This window comes from Macaca thibetana, chromosome 4 (assembly GCF_024542745.1).
Source record: "Macaca thibetana thibetana isolate TM-01 chromosome 4, ASM2454274v1, whole genome shotgun sequence".
NCBI classification, from domain to species: domain Eukaryota; kingdom Metazoa; phylum Chordata; class Mammalia; order Primates; family Cercopithecidae; genus Macaca; species Macaca thibetana.
In genome coordinates, this window is record NC_065581.1 from 163,803,972 (window position 1) to 163,825,026 (window position 21,055).

Below are 21,055 nucleotides of genomic sequence, written 5' to 3' on the forward strand. Positions count from 1 at the left end.
TGTCTCACAAAACCACTCGACATAAATGTGCAAAAATGCTAGCTAATACATAATTCAAGGGACTGTAAGTATAACATAATTTGGCATTGGTTCTATACCAAGCTTTCTTTCTTTGGGGGCAGTGCACACGTATATCTCATCATAAGTTAATTAGATGCAGAGACAAACTACAAAATCAAAGACAGAGAATCCTTTTATTTTGTTTAACATCACCCTCAGCCTTACAATTAAACAATTCTCAGGCCATTATGCACCACGTTTAACTGCAGTGGCCACAGGCACAGACCGTGAGAGAGGGCAGCCTGCCTCAATTAGCATCGCTGTGACTGAAGTGGGGCGTGGGCGCAGCCAGCAACAGTGAGACGAGGAGGAACCATTTGGCATGGGACAGAGCAGCGGTCAGATGGCATGGAATCCTGCAGGGCTAGCGTTTAGCATTCACTGCTCCTCAACTCTGGGTCCCAAAGTGTCCTATCACAGCCACAGGTGGGGCAGGAGAGCAGCGGGTGGGGTCGGGAGACCAGGACTCCCTCCATCTCTCTGCTACCCGAGCTGAGCTGCTTACCACAGTAAAGAAGGCAGAGATCACACGCCATGCACCCTTAAATTCCTGTCCAGCTATAAGCTCCTATGCGTCAAAAAATTCACCCAGTAGCTTTTGTTTTATTTTTAAATTATCTGGGACAGAGGATAGATGAGATGGGAATGTGTATGGTAAAGAGAAAATGCAAAATTAGAACAAAACAGGTTCCCAAACGAAACAAAAACAAAACACAAAACCAACTCATCAAGAGTGTTAACTCCCTAAAAGCACGCTAATAACAAGTTGTCAGCTTCCACGTGTCTGCCATTGCCTTCAATTCAGGCCATTATGGAATTTCCCCTCTCCCCCACCCCAGGAATAAATCTCTTATGTGAAAATGAAGTCTATAGAAAATTACATTTATTTTATAGCCACATTTATCTAACACATTTCCCCCAAAGTAAACAGTTTTCAATATGGAGACATCAGACTTATTTTGCCTAAGACAAACAATATTCATAATATTAACAGTGAGTAATTTAGAGACCAACTTCCGGCATGGCAGTGTAAGGAGCTCCTTGAAGTTGCTCCTCAGTGAGCCTGGTGAAAACTACCAAAAAAATAAAAATAAAAAAATAAACACATCCTCTGGAAATGGTAGAAGGAGCAAACAGCAGATGACAAAATCTCTTTTCAAGACAATCTATCAAAATCTGGTAGGAATAGTGAGAGTCTGTGGTATTTGAGCTAAGAACGTACCTCTGTTCCCTCCTCCCAGCTCAGGGAGGTGGTGAGTCCATGCCAAAGACTGTAGCCAAGAACACAGGGCCCTCCCCACACCCAGCTGGAGGACTTTCCTCCTTGAGAGGGGCAGACTTCAGGGCTTCTCATCTTGTCCCCTAACCCCTCATGCTCTGCCAACTGTTGCTGAGGGTAAGTACCAGATGAGTGTGGTGAAAAAGTTGGGGGTCGGGGAGAGATGCAGGCTGTAAAACAGATAGCTCCTGTATCTTTGCAGAGGAACTGACTTCATGTGCAACACAGCCTGGAGAAGGTTAAACCTGAGGGCGCTCTCAAGAACAGTGGAGTTGTGGTGAAAGGCAACTGGGCAGAGATTTGTGCATCTACTGTAAAGGCAGCCTAGATGGTAGGCTCGCTAGTCCGCAAGGGAGAATCGGGGAATGAGACAGCTGACAGGAGTCCTGCTGAGGTCAGGAAAAATATTGAACAATGACCTTAGAAACTGTTCCTTCCATGGAGCCAGAATTTGATGTTTGTAAAGCAATGTGTGCTCCAGGGCATTGTTGTAAACACCCAGAGCAATCAGCCAGCAAGGCAGTTGGTGGGGTTGAACCTCTGTGTGAAGTCAAGGAAAGGCAGTTGGTGGGGTTGAACCTCTGTGTGAAGTCAAGGAAAGGCAGTTGGTGGGATTGAACCTCTGTGTGAAGTCAAGGAAAGGCAGTTGGTGGGGTTGAACCTCTGTGTGAAGTCAAGGAAAGAGAGGAAGAGAGTCCCACCAGTACTAATGTCACCACAGGGTGACTGGCCACACCCAAAGCTATGCCTCTCAAGCAGCAACATCAGAGGCATAACACTGTGTGTGGTGGGTGGAAAGGGAGATGGATGTCACTAAAATAATCCAGCCAGTAACTAAGTGAATAAACAAAGAAATAATAAGCCCCAGGGAGAAGAAGATCAGTGGCCAGAGCTGCTACAATATATCACAGTGGTCCTTTTTTTATCCCAGGTTTTACTTTTCACAGTTTTGTTTACCTATGGTCAACCTCATTGTGAAAATACTGAATGAAAAATTCCAGGAGTAAATGATTTGCAAATTTTAAATCTCAAACTACCATTCTGAGTAGTGTGATGAAATCTTGAACCATCCCGCTCCATCCTGACCAAAGGGGTGATATGAATCACCCTTTTGTCCAGCATATAGATGGACACTACCTGCCCATTAGTCTCTTAGTAGCCCCTCTCTGTTACCAGATTTAGAAAACAGAGTAAGGCCGGGTGCGGTGGCTCACTCTGTGATCCCAGCATTTTGGGAGGTCGAGGCGGGTGGATCACAAGGTCAGGAGATCAAGACCATCCTGGCTAATTTGGTGAAACCCCGTCTTTACTAAATATACAAAAAAATGAGCCAGGCATGGTGGTGGGCACCTGTAATCCAGGCTACTAGGGAGGCTGAGGCAGGAGAATGGGGTGAACCCCAGAGGCGGAGCTTGCAGTGAGCCGAGATCGCGCCACTGCACTCCAGCCTGGGCAACAGAGTGAGATTCCATCTCAAAAACAAACAAACCAACATCAACAACAACAAAAAAATAGTATATGTAGGGTTTGGTACAATATGTAGTTTTAGGGATCTAATGGGGGGGTCTTGGAATGTGTCCCCCACAAGAAATGGGGAACTACTCTATCTGAAATGTTCAGTTTCAAGTGAACAACTACAAGATATGTAAGGAAACAGGAAAGTGTGACCCATATACTGGGGAGAAAAAGACAAAAAACAAAATGACAACAGGAAATTGCATGTGAGAATGACCAAATGTCAGATTTAACATATTTCAAACTAGTTGTTGTAAATATGTTCACACAACTAAACGAAACCATGATTAAAGAAGTAAAAAAGGTAACGCTGCATCACATAGAGAATATCAATAAAGAAAGATAAACTATGAAAAAGAGCCAAGAGGAAATTATGCAAGTACAAAGTACAATAACTAAAACAAAAAATTCAGTAGAAGGACTCATCAGTAAATACGAACTGGCAGAGGAAAGAATGCTCAAACCTGACTGATAGAGACGATACAAGCTGAAGAACAGAGAGAATAGAAGAAAGGAAGATAAACAGAGCCTCAGAGAAAAGAGAGGTCCCATGAAACATACCCGAATACATACCATGGAAGTACCAGAAATGAGGGAAAAAAGTATTCAAATAAATAATGGCTGAAACTTCCCAAATTTACTGAAAAATGGTAACCATCCAGGAAGCTTAATGAACCCCAAGTAGAATAAACTCAAAGAGAACCAGAAAAAGACATGCCATAGAAAAATGCTTAAAGCTAAAGATAAGGGAACATTTTAAAAGGAGCAGAGAAAAGTGATGCATCAAGAAAAGGAACAGCCGACTTCCCGGAAGAAACAATGGAGGCCAGAAAGCCAGGTGGGATGACATATTCAAAGTGCTGAAAGAAAAGGAAGGCTGTTAACATCTAGCAGAGCTGTAATGAAAAACTAAAGGCAAAATAAATACCTTTTCAGACAAAGAAAAACATTCCATTTGGTGCTAGTTGACCTGTCTTATGAGAAATACTAAAGGAAGTTTTTCAAGCTGAAAGGAAAGGCAAGACTGCAATTTGAGTTCATGTGAACAAACACAGACCACAACATACATGAAACTTGAAGACCTTGTGTTAAGTGAAATAAGCCAGTTACAAACAGAAAAATACTATACAAGTTCATTTATATGATGTTCCTAGAGTAGACACATTCATTAAGACAGAAAGTAGAATGGAGGTTTTCAGGGGCCGGGGGGATGGGGCGATTGGAAGTACTTAATGGGTGAGTTTCAGTTTGGGAAAATGAAAAAGTTCTGCAGATGGATGATGGTGATGATCGCACAACAATATGAAGTACTTAATGCCACAGAACTGTGCAGTTAAATATAGGTAAAATGGTAAATTTTATACTATGTATATTTAACTACAATTTTAAATATTAATTGCAACTACAGGAGAAAAGAAGAAAGAGCATCTCCGGTTTATTCATGTTATGCAGTCACTGTCCTTCTGACAGTAGTGAGTACTGATTCCTGCCAACCCCTAGAATGAGCACCTCAGAATATGATTTTATTCCTCAGGCTTTGGATTTATGAAATCAGTACCATGAAGCGAATCCCTCCTTTCTCTTCAACTTCTCATCTTCCTATTATTAAAACAAATAAATGCTATAAATATCTCCCATAAACCCTAAGGAGATTATTCAGTAATAATACTATTTGCTCAAGGCTGCTTGAGTTGAGGCAGTTACAGGAAAAGTAGGACCTCCTTGACTCAGGTTAGCAATCTCCTCGGTCTCTACAGAAATACTATGGCAAGCCTTACATTCTAATCCTTTTCCTAGTTATAAAATACAAAAATTGGAATAAATAACCCTAATAAAGGCTAACACATAAGAAGAGAACAGGCAACCCAAGCTGGAGTCTTACATAGGGAGCACTACTTGTAATCATAAATGGGAGATGTGGCCTAGTATAGTGGAAACAGCAAAGGTTTGAAATCAGACAAATAAAAAAATAGAGTGAAAAAATCATTAATGAAATTAAAATGCTACATTAGAAAATATCCACTGAATTCTTGGCCAGGTGTGGTGGATCACACCTGTAATCCCAGGACTTTGGGAGGCTGAGGTGGGTGGATCCCCTGAGGTCAGGAGTTCGAGACCAGCCTGGCCAACAAAATTGAAACCCCATCTCTACTAAAAATACAAAAATTAGCCAGACATGGTGGCATGTGCCTGTAGTCCCAGCTACTCAAGAGGCTGAATTGCTTGAACCCAGGACGCAGAAGTTTCAGCAAACTGAGATCACACCACCGCATTCCAGCAGGGGTGACAGAGTGAGACGTTGTCTCAAAAAAAAAAAAAACAAAAACAAAAACCCAACCAACCAAACAAAAATAAATAAATAAATAAATAAATAAAAATTCACTCAATTCTAAAGAAAGTTGTAAAGGAGAAGTAGAAGGATAAAAGAGACATGAGATATACAGAAAGCAAAATGTAAAATGGCAAGCATAAATTCAACTATGTTAACAAAAACATTAAAAGTAAATGGGTTAACAATTCATCAAAAGGCAGGGACCATTAGACTGAACATAAAACATGTTCTAACTATGTGTTGCATACAAGAGATACACTTTAGATTTAAAGATACAAATAGATTTAAGGTAAAAGAATGAAAAAGATATATCATAATAAATATTAACAACAGGAAAGTTGAAGTGGCTGGATTAATATCAGACAAAATAAACTTTAATACAAAAAAAAGTAGGGATAAAGAGGGGGCAAATCATCAATCCAACAGGAATATTTGACATTTATAAAGATATGCATTTAACAACAGAACACCAAAATATATGAAACAAAACCTAATGAAAATAAAAGGAGAAATAGAAAATTCAACAAAAACATGCAGGCTTCAATACCCCAATTTTAATAATGTGTAGAAAAATGAGACAGAAGATCAGATCAACAGGGAAATAGAAGACCTGAATAACACTGTAAACAAACTAGGCCTAATGGATCACTATAGAACACTCCAACTAATAACAGAGTGTACATCCTCAAGAACACCGAGAACTTCTCCAGGATAGACTATACGCTGGGCCATAAAAATAATCCCAATAAATTTAAAAGGATCAAAATGTACAAAATATTTTCTCCAGCAACAATGGAATAAAATCAGCAATTACTAATGGAGAAATTTGGGAAATCCACAAATATGTGGAAATTAAACGACACATTCTTAAACAACCAATGGGTCAAAAATCAAAAAGAAAATCAGAAAATACTTTGAGATACATAAAAATGAAGACATAGCATACCAAAATTTATGGGCTGCAGCTAAAACGGTGCCTAAAGGGAAATTTCTAGCTATAAATACCTATATTCGTAAATAAGAAAGATCTCAAATCAATAACCTAACTCTTCACCTTAAGACACAGGAAGAAGAGCAAACAAAACCTAAATCAAGCAAAAAGAAGAAATTATAGGTTTGAGTGGAAATTAATGAAATAGAGAAAATTAAAAATTAGAGAAAAAAATAATGAAACCAAACACTGGTACACAAATATTTATAGCAGCATATTTATAATAGCTAAAGGTAGAAGTAACCCAGATGTCCATCAATGGATGAATATGGATAGACAAAATGAAGTACTGATACACTCTACAATGTGGATGAACCTTGAAAACATTAGGCTCAGTGAAAGAAACCAGTCACGAGAGACCACATACTGAATGAGCCCATTCATATGAAAGTCCAGAAGAGGACAATCTATAAAGACAGAAGATGGTTGTGTAGGGATGAGAGGAAGGGGATGGGGCAGGGGGCAGGGTAGGGATACACGGAATGAGAGGTGGAGGGCCTGGGGTGTCTTTTCAAAGTAATGAAACAGTTCTAAATTGACTGTGGTGATGGTTGCATACATCCATGAATATGTCAAAAACTATTAAATTGCACATTTCACATAGGCGAATTACATGGTATGTGAATGATATCTCAATAAATCTTTTTTTCAGAAATGATCTTGTCACTTGGAGGCTTCTGACAGTAGCACCTGTGTCGTGCAAGTATTTCTTTCTACTGTTTTGCAGGTAACGTTACATAAAATAAGAGAGTTTGGGGGAAAGAAAATTGAAATGCCATTTATCACCCAATACATTGTGTAATTTGGGGATTGGAGAGAGGTAATCACGTTTGAACTAAAGATTTGCTACAGACGTATTGCACCACCTGGCTACCTTCCATTTCTGAATAGCATTTATGCAACTTACTAGATTCTTCGTATCACTCGGCGGTCCTCCAGAGAAGAAGTTGATACTTAACATTTATGTGACTTTTTGTCTCAGATCTGGGATGAAGTTACCATGCTGGTGATTTTATAGGTACCAACGAGCAAAAGTAAGCCATCTGAAGTGTTTATTGATGCAGATTGGTTGGCAGCAGTGGTTGGGAAATTGTTGGATATTCAATTATGTCTGATACCTGCATACCCATGATACCTGGATTCCATCAGTGCTGCGATAAAAGGAAAGATCCTATTTATAATGTTGAACTTTCTTGTGCCTAGTAGGTTATAGTAACTTAGTTAAATGCCTGGCATATATAGAACAAGCAGATCAGGTGTCTGACTGTTCAATAGATAGACAAAAGTTATTTTGTTAAAACAAGACTCTGACTTCAGATGCCTGGCAGCAAATTCCTGGGTAAATAGGAAAGCCTGCAGAAGAGTGACCTGTCCAGGCAACAACTGATAGAAACCATTTGACGGTCTTGGGTGGCTACGTGCATTACACAAGCACATACCTTTGTCTTCTGACTGTGTGCAGGACAAAAAACCAATGACGCAATTTGCCACTGTCACTGTTCTTTATATTCTTTCAAGAGAATGCTGCACATGCTAGCCACTCAGTAGCACATGCTTGGACCGGGCCATTTTCTTTGATTTAACAACTGTTTTATTGGATGTTCTGACATTGCACTAGGTGCTAAGGATACAGAATGAATAATATGGTTTCTGCCATCAAAAAAGCCATAGTCTGGAAGAGGAAGGAGACAAATAGTTGCAGAACAGCAAGAGAAGTGAAAACCAGATAGCTCGGTGTCATAAAGTGGGGGATGGTCTACTCTTCATGTGTGTGCATGTGTGTATGTGTGTGCGTATGTGTGTGCGTGTATGTTTGCATGTGTGTGCGTCTGTGTGTGCACGTGTGCATGTATGTGTTTGCATGTGTGTGTTCGTGTGTGTGTGTTTGTGTGTGTATGTGTGTATGTTTGCGTGTGTGTGTGTGTGGTGAGTGTGTCTGGAGTGGGGGTTAGGGAAGGCTTCATAGACTTAAGACGAGTCTTGAAGAATGATGGCTACTGAAGCAAAGGGAAGAGACGGTCAACAGGCAGAGGACCACTCCAGTAATAGAGAAGATGATGGGTTGGGGAACAACACGCAGTCTGGTCCTGGACCAGGGAACTACAGGACGAGTGGGGAGGGCAGGAAGATGTGGCCAGGAGGCAGGCAGAGCTAGGTCAGCTGTGTTACGCTATAATTACATTTTCCCGTTAAGAGGCAAAGCCATGTTTGAACCTCCGAAGGGTGGTGCCACCTCATCGTGGGGGGAATTCAGAACATGCCCTGGGACGGCAGCGGGTCTGCCTCAAGAAGGACCAGCGCCAGCTGCAAAGAACTACAAAAGAAAACCACAGAAAGCAGAGAACAAGTACATTTGTAAAACATTAATTTTCTGAAAACGCCCTGCCTCGTCTCCATTTCCTTCTGATACTGACCGCTGTAACTTACCACGGAGCCAGACCTTGTTCCCCAGGTACTGACATCAATGGGCTTCTCACCTGAGAGAGGCCCTCACAGCTGATCCTAAGGGCTTAATTCTAATCTCCCACACGTGAGCCGGGCAGCGTCCCTCATAACCTGGAGGAGGAACAGCCTTAACTGTGACAATCTCGTCCTTCCGAGGACATGTGGGCAGTCAAGCCCCGCAAAGAAGAAGGAACGGTTCAGCAGCATTTCAGAAATCTATTTGAGTGACAAGAAGTGTACAACTAAGATCAACTAATTCACCAGGAACAGTGGCAGCGGGTGGCCCATGTGTGAATGTACTAAACTGCGACGCACCAGGAGATTCAGAGGAGGGAGGAGCAGAAAAGACGAAGACCCACTCACTCCATGTGCCTGGCTGCCAGCCCATCTGTCGCTCCTCCAGGTAGCTGGAGTCTTTACCTCTTCTGAAGAAGAGATCCTGCGGTTCCCATGGTGCACTGCAAGGATGCTCTCTCACAATCTAATCTGCACTAAAACCATGTGAACCTGAGGCTCTAATGTTCCTAACACGAGATGACTCTGGGAGCCAGGACCTGCTGTGGGAAGCGTTGAATACTGCTCCGGAGCAGATGTGCGGTGACCCACTACAGGGAGCTCCAGTGACCCAGATGTGGTAGGAGTCCCCTGCTCTTCCACTTGCCCATGCAATTCGAAGTCCATTTTCGTAAAAATGATTCGGCATCTCTTAGAGGTAAAGTACGCACATTTCACTCAAAGAACAAACTGCCTTTGGAGATGTGAAGACTGTGTTGTGTTGCAAAGGCCAGGTTCTCAGGTTTGCTTGCAACCTTGTAAATAATTATTTTAATAACACAAAGTGGGAACTTTGTCTATGAGTGTACCTCAGACTTTGCAGTCACCTGTGCTACACCTGGAGTGGGGTCCAAGACAGTGGTCCTGTTCCCTTCTCGAGAAAGATGATCGCAGGGCCCTGCAATCGTAGCTTTAGATTCTGCCTGTCCCTTTCGTATAGGGAGTGGGAAAAAACATGCATGTCATTTCACCACATTTCAGAAGTGTAAAAGGGTTTTGTGAGTAAAGCCATTAAAAGAACATGGAGATAAGACACCACTGGGCTCCTTTTGTCACTCACACTTGCTGCTAATGCATTTTCCTCCTTCGTTCATTCTCAAGAAAAGTTATGCACAGCAGAGACGGTATATCAGCTCAAAGCCTCATAACTGAGTTCAAAAAATTGTTTCAGAAGTGCAGCTAAAGGAACATGGAGAGTGATCTGATGCCCCCTTTTAAGAACACAGGTAAGAACCTACACATCTGAATGTTCAGAAACTGTCCAACTTGCAGATTTACTCCAAAGATTGCACTGTGCCTTGCTCTTTGCTCTCGAAATCTTGGCCTCAGGCCAAAAGCACTAAGCCGTGACCTGACCCTCCATGGGTCCTCCCATCTCCCTGCCTCCATCCTGTCTGTCCCCCCAGTAATCAGCTATGGGACAGCCAGGGCCGGCAGCCACCTCCCCTTGTTCTCAAATCCTTCAAGAGTCTCCACCGCGGGCTGGTACCACAGTAGAGACCTGCAACTTCTCAGGTCACAAAGATGAATGGATGGAAGGATGAGCTGCCGGAGTAGCCAAGTCATGGAAAGTGCAGCTTCTAGCATTTTCTTTTCCCACACGTTTTTCAAGGCTGCCGTACACACGCCCAAACATATTCACACTCGTTCACCAAGGAGGGAGTAAACTCAGCTGCAGCCGTGCCACGTACAACAGTATGTTGTATCCTAACAGAGAAACTGTATACGTTTGGGAACTGGCTCAAGTTCTCGGGCTCCGGGCCAGCAAAAACTGTGGGTGTTGTTGGCTGCGGTCCTTGAACAATACCCACAGCCAGATGATCAGACTCACACAATGGCAGCAGCACTGGAGGGATCGGCTGGTACTCCTTCAAAGAGAGAGGAGCCTGGGGATCAGGAAGGAAACGAAGGAGGAGCACGCGGGACACCCATGCAAATTACAAACCCAACAGGCAACACTGGTGCCCGACCCAGTGCGGTAGGATATACACAGCTGAGATAACTGTGCAGAAATGCGCAGCAGGAATAATAGGGACCTAGATACTGCTGCAGCCTTGTTTTTATTTTTATTTTTTTGGTATGGAATCTCTTCCAAGAAGAGTTTACGCAAAGTTCACACACATGATCCCATCTGTCACCACTGAAACTCTGTAGAGATGTTTCAGTTCTTCTCATCACACTTGCAAATACACCAATGTGTCGACCATTAAAATGAAAAGAAAAATCAGATTCACCAACAGCAAAAAATAAATAAAATGTGTTGATTAAGTTTGGTGAACAGGTTTCACTGCACAGGAACTATCTCATTTTGTGGATGTATGAGAAGAGTGAGGAACTAAAATAATCACAAGAAGAGACACAAAAACAAACAGACAAGCGCAAAACCATCTTTCCTGTTTTAGACTTGATCATTTTGTGCTTTTTGATCAAGGTGGGGAAAAGGCGTACTTAAACAAATAGCAAACTCACTCCATTGTCAGTCCATGATGGGCCATTACGGTGTCTACCAGGGCTCCCCTCATGCACAGGAGAATTCGTACCACACTGCCCTCCACATCTTCCCCTGTGGTGTCCTCCCAGGGGTCATCCACTCTTCACTGCAGACCCTGCTGTCCCCATTTGCCATGTCTCAAAGCATGAGCCCTGTTTCCACGCAGGGTGCTTCTTGTGGTAAAACGCACCCCCAGCAAGGCACATGCACCCAGGGGACACCCGGGGACCAGCATGGAACAGGTGGAGCCTGGTGGGGGCAGGGCTCAGTGAACCTGTTTTCTAGGATTTGAATCCAGGTTGTCTCTACTCCTGAGACGGGTGAGGTTAAGACCAGGTAGAGACCATCTCAGTTGGAACAGCTAGCTAGATTGTTTAAATTCCTCTGAAAGGAGTGCAGCCTTCCAGTGTGGCCTTCATGCCACTGCAGAGTGCTCCAGCTGCCTACAAATGCCACCCAGATGCCAGGGTCCCACTGGTGACTTCTGAGACAGTGCCCAGGGGACGTGGGGCTCAGGAGTTCTTGTACAGCTTTCTAAGATACAGCCTTCGAAGCTAGCAATAGTGTTTTAGACTTCAGTAAGCTCCTCAAAGCACCTAGCTCGGTGCTTGATGTAGAGCAGGTCTTCACAAAATACTGCAGTGGGAAGGCAAATTTCACGAATTCGAAACGTTATTCAATTACTATGTGGTAACAGAATTGTGCTATGTCAAATGTAACTGATAAATCGAGCTTCAGCTGGAAAATTATTCATACTACATAGCTTTTGGTTACAATTCTTTTGATTTTCATGGCTATGATAATTAGATAAAAGATAATTTTGATAAAAGGCATAATATGAGTCTATTTTTCAAAAAAGATACCATGACTTTAAAAATATTACAATCATCCGTGTGCTATCAAATAAAGCAAGCGTTGGGAATTTTTAAATTTACATTCAAAATGTAACTTTCTCTCTTCTCCAAAAAGAGCTAAGATTGCTTATAATAATAACAGAAGTGTAAGAGAGAAGGAAAAATGGATTTGCCCAAATTCTAAGCTGCCACAGTTCCTGTTGTGAGTAGTCAGTGGGGACAGTGACACGTACGTCCAACAACTTGGGGGAAAACACAGTGAATTTTCTCTGAGAAGGGTGGCCGTACTCCTAGTGCGCAGCTCTCACAGCACCAGTGACAGTAGCACATCCCAGGAACATGCAGAGGGAGTGCTGATGGGGAAGCCGGTTCCAGAAATGCACATTCTAGGAGTGCTTGGCTTTGCAGTACAGGAAAAAGATGGTCTGAGAGGCAAAAGCAAGTCACCAGAAAAATGTTCTCAATGGGCCAACAGGAATATTTCAGTGATGTTACTGTGGTGTGGATAATATGTCCTTCAAGATAATTATTTCCTTTTGCCTTAATCCTGTGTTCACTAAGCCAACTTCTGATGATGACGGTTTTGGCTTCCCAGATATCTCAGTATCAGGACACAGGTTTCCATGGGTCATGGACAGAAACATTCGGGTTGCTAGAATGAGATCATTGCCATTGTACGTCAACCAATTTGTGTTCTGATGAATACATATTATTGAGGTTAATCAATAAAGTCAATTTCTGATCCTACATAGCTAAGGATAAGAATAGAACCAAAGTCAGTCACTGTCCCTTCCTCCCTAGCCTGCCAATACTATCTTTTTGACACCCCACGGCTTCAGTGTTAACATTTTCTCCTCATTAAATCTTTACAGTCTATGACTAAATCAGCACATTTTGCTAGGAGCTTCCAAGTAGCCAAGACAAAAAAAGGAAACTTGAAGAGTAATTTTCATTACTTGATAAAAGGATCCTTTGTGAACTAATATTAGGAGATGTTAAATTCTATTTTAATTTACCATTCAGACTTTAGGGGAAAAAACGGCTTATGAATAACAGATTTACATGGTTTCATTCAAAGAAAAGCAGATTTTTCAAAAGACTTTTAAGAAAGGAACACTATCCTTAGCCTTAATCCCAAGCCCATCCCTGTCAGCATTTCATTAACAAAAGCAGGCACAGTCTTGTATTATGAAAGAAACAATAAGTGATTTTGAATTGACTTAAGCTTTTATACAATGTTCACCCAGTAAGCCTATCTAAGAATGCTAGTATACAAAAATTGTAATCCAAAAGTTTGTTTTTAAGCCAATTGCTTAAAACACAGGGACTATTTTCCTGTAGAAACAGTCTCAAAATTATGGAAATTCCTGGGAGAAGCCCAGAAAACCCTATTTGACCCTTGAAGTAGCTGGAATAGTGCTAACAGTGATCCTGATCAGACTCCAAATTTTGGTACCTGGTCCTTGAGCCAGAGTCCAGCTGCTGTGGCTCCCCCAGCCCCGCCCTGGTCCCCTGGGAAGAGGGGACGGGAGGGCGGGTAGCACTTGGACCTCTCCTCTGCTCAGAACCAAGGGCTGAGGCTGCTCAGGCTCTAGTTCCGGCCCTGCACAGAGCAGGGTTTGCAGCTCACTCAGGGGAGCCCAGAAGGCCTGCTTCCCTCTTCCACCTTCTGAGAGGACAACATCTCCATCCCCCAGAGACCTCACCTCAAGGTGTTGAGAAACCACATTGTTAATTTCATTGCATTTTGGTTAACTACAGCAGCCACACGTGTCAGGTGGCTACCAATTTGGACATGCTTGCACTGTGAGTGTGTGAGTGTGTGATAGTGTGAGCGCGCATGTGAGAGCACGTGTTGTGTGAGCATGTTTGTGTATATGTGAGTGTGTGTGTGTATGCGAGCATGTGTGTGAGTGTGTGAGACAGTGTGTGTTTGTGTGTATATGAGTGTATGTGTGAGTGTGTGGGAGACTGTGTGTGAAGGTGTATGTGAGTGTGGGTGATTGTATTTATGTGTGTGTGTCTGCAGCTTCCTGGGTGCTCTTTTCCTTTAGGGGTTCTTGAATACACAGCTCAGCAGCCCTTCCCTGTGATCAAGGCTGAACACAAAGGGGCCGGGTTTGCTCTTAAACCTCCTGCAGATAAGAGAAGATCTCCCTATCCTGTTAGACTATCACCATGTGCCTCTCATAGGACTCAACTCACCTGCCCCGCCCCAGATTTTTAAAAACTCAACACAAACCAACCCTCTTGACTTCTGCTTCCCTGCCAGCTATCCTTCCACGTCTCTGTTCTTTAAAACAGAACTTTCTGGAAGAATTGTCTGCATGTGCTGGTTCCACTCCTGCCCTCGCACTCGGGAGCCCCGGGAGCTGGGCTGTCACCTCCGGCGGCCACACTGCAGAGCCCCGGTCGGTCAGGTCACCACGGACTCCACCTATTTAACCCATGCAGTCCGTCCAGCATTGCTCACAGCTGCTCACTGACTCCTGGAGAAGCTTCCTGGCTTGGTTTCTGGCCGTCACAACGGGCATCCCCCGTCCCTCTGAGCCTCACTGTGCCCTGTTCGCTGAGGCTGCCCTCCCAAGGTGATCTCCTCCAGGAGGACCCGTTCACGCATCTTCCGAGGACACACATTTGCATCTTCAGCTCCTGTCAGTGACCTCTGCACTAGAACCCTGAATTTCATGTCCACTCAGGGGCTTCTGGACAGATTATTTATCAGGCTCCGCACTCTCAGCAGGTCCCCACCTGCTGAGAACCTGCAACATGGTTCTCAGTGCCTCCACCCCGACGCCTGCATTGTCCGTGCTCCTTCCCATCAGAACAATAGGCCCAGAGCAAAAACACAAAGCAAAATGAAACCAACCCAGGAATGCTTCCTTGCATCCAATCTACCTGGCTGACCCACTCTCCCCGTCCATGCTCCTGCGCTCTCCTCACCACTCTCTACCCCCATGCTGCGGTGCTCTGTGCCCACTCTCCACCCCCATGCTGCCACGCTCACCCCCCACTCTGCACCCCAATGCTGCCACACCCCTACTCTCCACCCCCATGCTGTGGCGCTCTGTCCCCACTCTCCAACCCCATGCTGACGCACTCTTCCCCCACCCCCCACCCCCCACCCCCATGCTGCTGCGCTCCCTCCACTCTTCCACTCCCATGCTGTCGCTCTCCCCCCCCCCCCTCCACCCCCATGCTGTGGCGCTCTGTCCCCACTCTCCACCCCCATGCTGACACACTCTCCCCCCCCCCCCCCACCCCCATGCTGCTGCGCTCCCTCCACTCTTCCACCCCCATGCTGTCGCTCTCCCCCCACCCTCCACCCCCATGCTGCTGCACTCCCTCCACTCTTCCACCCCCATGCTGTTGCTCTCCCCCCCAACCCTCCACCCCCATGCTGTGGCGCTCTGTCCCCACTCTCCACCCCCATGCTGACGCACTCTCCCCCCACCCCCATCCCCATGCTGCTGCGCTCCCTCCACTCTTCCACCCCCATGCTGTTGCTCTCCCCACAACTCTCCACCCCCATGCTGTCGCTCTCCCCCCCAGTCTCCACCCCCATGTTGTGGCGCTCCCCCCACACTCTCCACCCCCATGCTGTCGCTCTCGCTCCCCCCCCCACTCTCCACCCCTATGCTGTCGCTCTCCCCCCACTCTCCACCCCCATGCTGACGCACTCTCCCCCCACCCCCATCCCCATGCTGCTGCGCTCCCTCCACTCTTCCACCCCCATGCTGTCGCTCTCCCCCCCCACTCTCCACCCCCATGCTGTTGCTCCCCCCACTCTCCACCCCCATGCTGTCGCTCTCGCCCCCACTCTCCACCTCCATGCTGTCACTCTCCCCCCCACTCTCCACCCCCATGCTGCCACGCTTTCCCTCTTCGAGCCATCACCATGGCTCCTTCCTTCCTGGCATCTCTGCTTCCAGCAGCCTTACTGTCCTGCGTTCCCTTTCACAGGAGACTGAGTGGTCTTTGAAAACTACCTGTCACATCGCTTCACTCTTCTGCCTCAAATTTTCCAAAGCTTTGCCAGCACTTGAAGATCAAGACCTATTGCTTCCAAGGACTGTACGGCCTTGCCCCTTCCAATCTCTGTGACCGCCTTACCTCTGCTTTCTCCTTGCTGGCTGCAGTTAGGCCGCCTCACAGTTTTGTTCAGCCCTGAACATACCAGCTCAGACCTGCCTCAGTGCTTTGAAGCCTGCTCTCCTTTCCGCTGGACGCTCAGTCAAATCGTCACACGCAGGCTCCTATTTCTGCTGGCGCTGCCACTCCGAGAGATGCCACTCCTGCTCTAAGCCCAGGCAGCACTGACCACTCTCTGAAGCTACAGCACATGTTTGCCTCCTGAGTGTTTCTTCCTCAAGTAGAATATGAGTCCCTGGACAGAAGGACTGTATCTTGGTCCTAATTGGATTACCAGGACAAAGCTACGCATAGCAGGGGCTAAATCATATTTGTAGAAGAATAACCCACCTCACCCCTTACCTAGCGCTCTCAGATAAATGGAGCCCTCCGCTGGCCAAGTGCAAAGTCCTTTTGGTTTTTGTGAATATATAAAAACAGACAACTAAGACGTTACAATGTTTTCCTGTTATAGGCACACCTAAATATGCAAACTGATCCCTTTTAAAGAGGGTCATCACTTTCTCTACCTTAGAAACAGAGAAAAGCGCTTTTGTTTTTGTATTTTCGAAAATTTGCTTTCAAAGTTCCCATAATCCCATGTCATAACCTTTTTGAATAAATCGGGAACTTTTGGCTGGGTTTTTAGTTTAGCAGTAAAAGTCATCAGAGAAAAATAATGTAAATTATTTTCTTATTGAACGTGTTCTTACTTGGGAGTAAGGGTGTTATCTTCCTTGTGATATTAAATTACTACTTTGGCTGCTGTATTAATCAAGAAACTACCCAAATTAACTTCAAAAAATAAAAGGGGAAAAACATACAAAGTGCTTAGAAAAATCACTTAAAACCATGTCTATATTCCTGGGCCCTGATTTAACATCAAAAATACCCATGTCTTTCCTAATCACAGACAATTTTCTCCACTGCTTTGCCCATGAGGTCCCAGCTAAGAGCCCTGAGAGAATGCCAGGAGGGGCAGACCCTCCCCGCGGGAGGCAGAATGGCAGAGCAGGTTTCCTTTTTACCTGGCGCACTGCAGGGGTCCAGGGTGCCTTCTGCTGTGTCATCGCTCATCTGTGCCCGGGGGTCTGTCCCGCTCCTCAAAGCCAACAAAGCGGGTCCTTTGCTCCCACCTTTAAGCATGAAGGGGAGGCGGCTGGCTGGAGAGAACAACAGGGATATGACATTAGCACTAAGTTCTGCTAAATACACCGTTAGAGTCGGGAGCAGGGCTCTTCTGAAAACCTCATCTCAGATGGGTAATTTGCAGAGGGAAGTGCCTGGGCCTCCCATTGGCCCTTCATGTTGGGCACTCTGGCACCATTACAGATGGTGTGACTCAGGGTGCGGAAGGCAGCTGTCGTCAGGATGCCGGGCTGCAAACACAGGTCCTAAAGCTGGATTCGGAGCCACGGAGACCAGAAACTCATGTTAGCTAGAACGCCCTGCTCCTGGTCTTGTCTGGGGGACTCTGCGAGTTAGCTGTTTGGAGGGGGCCTTAAGTCACTCTCCATTTTTGGAGGTTTTCCTGAGGGGATTTTAGTTCAGCCTGTGCTTTCTAGAGCCTCCAGCCAGGCCCAAATGGTGAGGAATGTGAGCGTGTGTGTCTCAGTAGGGTCGGGTCAATGAGATGAAGGTGAGAGGAGAAATGAAGATGAAAAGTGAAACTCAGGAAGCCCCTTTAATACCTGCTGAGCTATGTTTAGCTCAGGCACAAACCTGTTCAGAACAACCCAGAAATTGTGCTAATTCATTCATCAGACCAGTGAACCTCTAATGCATTTTCGTGACGGTCGTGCCTGTGTTATATTGTCTGTGCCTTAGTGTAAAATGCTTTAGCATAAACAGTGGGATGTAGGAGTGTGCTGGTTGGTTTTAGTCTGCATCCTAGGGGTGATTGGTGAGTACCCGGGGCACCCTGAGCAGTGACACACTTCACAAGTGTTTAATATTTGAAAGAAACATCCAATTCTTGGACCCCACAGTTGGCCACTGTGAATTCTTCACTAGTCTTTGCTGCTGATGGGCCCTGGGAGGTTTGTAACCAGCAGAATGGATGTCAATGTGGTTTTTCAGTGGTGAAGTGAGTGGAAGTCAAGGAAGGGGCACGGGCTGGAGGGTTCTGGGCTCCACTGTGGTGGTCTGAAGGAGGAAAAGGGTTCTACCATTCTTCCCAGCACTGGGAACTGTGCATGGAGGGGTGTGACATCGGTGGGACTCAGGGGTTAACTGGACACTGCTACTGGGATGATCCTGACCTGCTGTGAAGGACCGTTTCATGAAAAGTGATTAGCCGAATGCCCGGAGAGTAGGCTACTCATCAAATCTACAGCATGCCACGTGTGGCTTGCTGCCTGCACCCCTCCTGATGTGTGCATGTGCTGCGGAGCTTGTCTGAGACTTCCTTCACCTATAAGGCACCCCTGGGAGCAAGGTTGTAGGAAGGGAGCTCTGTGCTGTCTGCCCAGCTCTAACTGCGGGGCCCCTGGCATCTTCCGTTAAGAACTTGTTAGTTGTGAAACACCGAATCGGCCTGGGTTGGTTTGCAAATTCAGCTTTTCTGCTGTTGAAAGTAATTTGCTGCAATAAACATGAATTAAAATGTCAAAGCATGAGGAACATTTTAACTTTTTTTTTTTTTTTTTTTTTTTTTTTTTGAGACAGAGTCTGGTTCTGTCACCCAGGCTGGAGAGCAGTGGCACGATCTCGGCTCACTGCTGCAAGCTCTGCCTCCCGGGTTCACACCATTCTCCTGCCTCAGCCACCCGAGTAGCTGGGACTACAGGTGCCTGCCACCATGCCTGGCTCATTTTTTTGTATTTTTAGTAGAGACGGGGTTTCACCATGTTAGCTAGGATGGTCTCAATCTCCTGACCTCATGATCCGGCCGCCTCGGCCTCCCAGAGTGCTGGGATTACAGGTGTGAGCCACTGCGCCCGGCCCGTTTTAACTTTCTTTAAAAATACATTGTAGATTTTTATCTCCCCTTTGCAACCTGAAATGCTTTCTAGTGAGGCAAGGATGGGCTCAGGTTTCAGTTCTCCAGTGGGAGTTGCCATGGCCTTGGTCATTACCAAGGGAGAGTGCCACACACGTGAACTCAAAGTCAGTAAGGCTTGAGACCACTTTGTAGACCTACACCCTCAGGGTCCCAGCCTTGCAGTAAAACCATAAGGAGAAGATCACAAGTGCCCGTGGTGTTCAGACTCTGGGGAATCCCACCCTTCTAGCAGAACTCACACCCCCAGGACACCTGCAGTGTGAATTTACACAAGTAAATGGAGGAACGACTGGGGAAATTTTCCCAGTTACCATGCATTAAGAATATGCTTGTTTCCATAGGGAGTGACCAGTGACTAGAAGAAATAAAGAAACTACCTTCAGAGGTGACGTAGGGCTTAATTCCCACATGAGACAGTGGCATGTGGGGCTTAGCATTGTCCGTTTTCACAAGTGTATCGGGAAGCTTGCTTGTACTACAGAGGATTATTAGATTGGGAACTACCACACAACATGCTCAGAAGAGCTGGCCTATATGCGTGGCCACAAAGGCTTGGGACCAGGAGATGGGGGAGGGTGGCTGATGGATAAGGTTTGACGACAAAGAAGATCACTGGAGGAGAGAAGACCAGACCTACCCCAAACACCGATGCTTTCTAAAAAATGTTCGATCCAGTCCTCTCTATCAGGGGAGAAACAGGACTTGTGTGTACAGTGTGTCTGAGTGTAATTATCAACTGGTGTTTTCAGATCTCTGTATCTCTATTCTTGCATTTGGTATGTAATTAATAGAAGAAAGCTGAGGTCACAGAAGTTTGAAATGAAAGATTATATGACAATCGATTATAAATAATTTCTTTTTTTTTTTTTTTTTTTTTGAGACGGAGTCTCGCTCTGTCGCCCAGGCTGGAGTGCAGTGGCCAGATCTCAGCTTACTGCAAGCTCCGCCTCCCGGGTTCACGCCATTCTCCTGCCTCAGCCTCATGAGTAGCTGGGACTACAGGCGCCCACCACCTCGCCTGGCTAGTTTTTTTTTTTTTTTTTTGTATTTTTTAGTAGAGACGGGGTTTCACCGTGTTAGCCAGGATAGTCTCTATCTCCTGACCTCGTGATCCACCCATCTTGGCCTCCCAAAGTGCTGGGATTACAGGCTTGAGCCACGGCGCCCGGCCAGTAATTTCTAAGTCCTATGTATAGCTATTAGAACGCTTTATTGCTGAGGAAGATTTTTGATATGTCATAAGTATTTTGGATTGAAGCTCATGTCATACATTACAAAATACTTTAAGCCTGCCTTACTGAGGTGTGATTGATACATAAACTGCCCATGTAATAGGGAGGGCACCTGTGTGAGCTGTAATACATGAATGTGCCCATGAAACCATTATCACTACAACATTCTGAGTAATTAGAGTTGTATAGAAACAAAACCAACACCAGCCAAATGCCCTAATGCATATCTGCATTTGGAAACTCCTGGGTACCACCGGGCAGCTCAGTGTTCATGCCTCGTACACAGAACCAAGCTCTGCATGCACAATCAGGCTTTCCTATTGACGCCCACCCCTGACCTGCTGGGAGCTTGCAGTGTGGGTGGCGTGCCTTAGCCACTCCTGCCCTCTGTGGGGAGAGCTGGGGAGGGGAGTCACGAGTTTGCCATTTCTGAACTTCCAGGCCGCCAGTCCTGTGAGTCTGATCATGTACATTTCTGTCAGGTTTCTGCACATTCGAATGATTTCTGAATCTAAACACCGAAGCCAAGCTTTCTTTCCAAAATAAGAGGAATAGACAGAGATCGACACTCAGCTGCAGGTCAAAATAAATTCAAGGCTGCTAGGTGGTGTGGCAACCCCAGGCACTGGGCTGGGGTAGCCAGGGGAGGGGATCCCCCTGCTCGAAT

The 21,055-nt window shown here is 45.5% G+C and overlaps 1 protein-coding gene across 4 annotated transcripts in view; it reads right to left on the bottom strand.

Annotated features, from left to right (window-relative positions):
• PDE10A (phosphodiesterase 10A) overlaps nt 1-21,055 on the bottom strand; it is a 669,061-nt gene that overhangs the window by 371,666 nt on the left and 276,340 nt on the right. For 3 of the 4 annotated variants that reach the window (XM_050789384.1, XM_050789383.1, XM_050789385.1), the window contains one exon: nt 17,181-17,315. In XM_050789384.1, the coding sequence (XP_050645341.1) occupies nt 17,181-17,298 (118 nt within the window). In that variant the 5' untranslated portion in view covers nt 17,299-17,315. Of the gene's footprint in view, nt 1-17,180; nt 17,316-21,055 lie in introns of those variants that run through there. The other variant, XM_050789388.1, reaches the window with a different exon arrangement.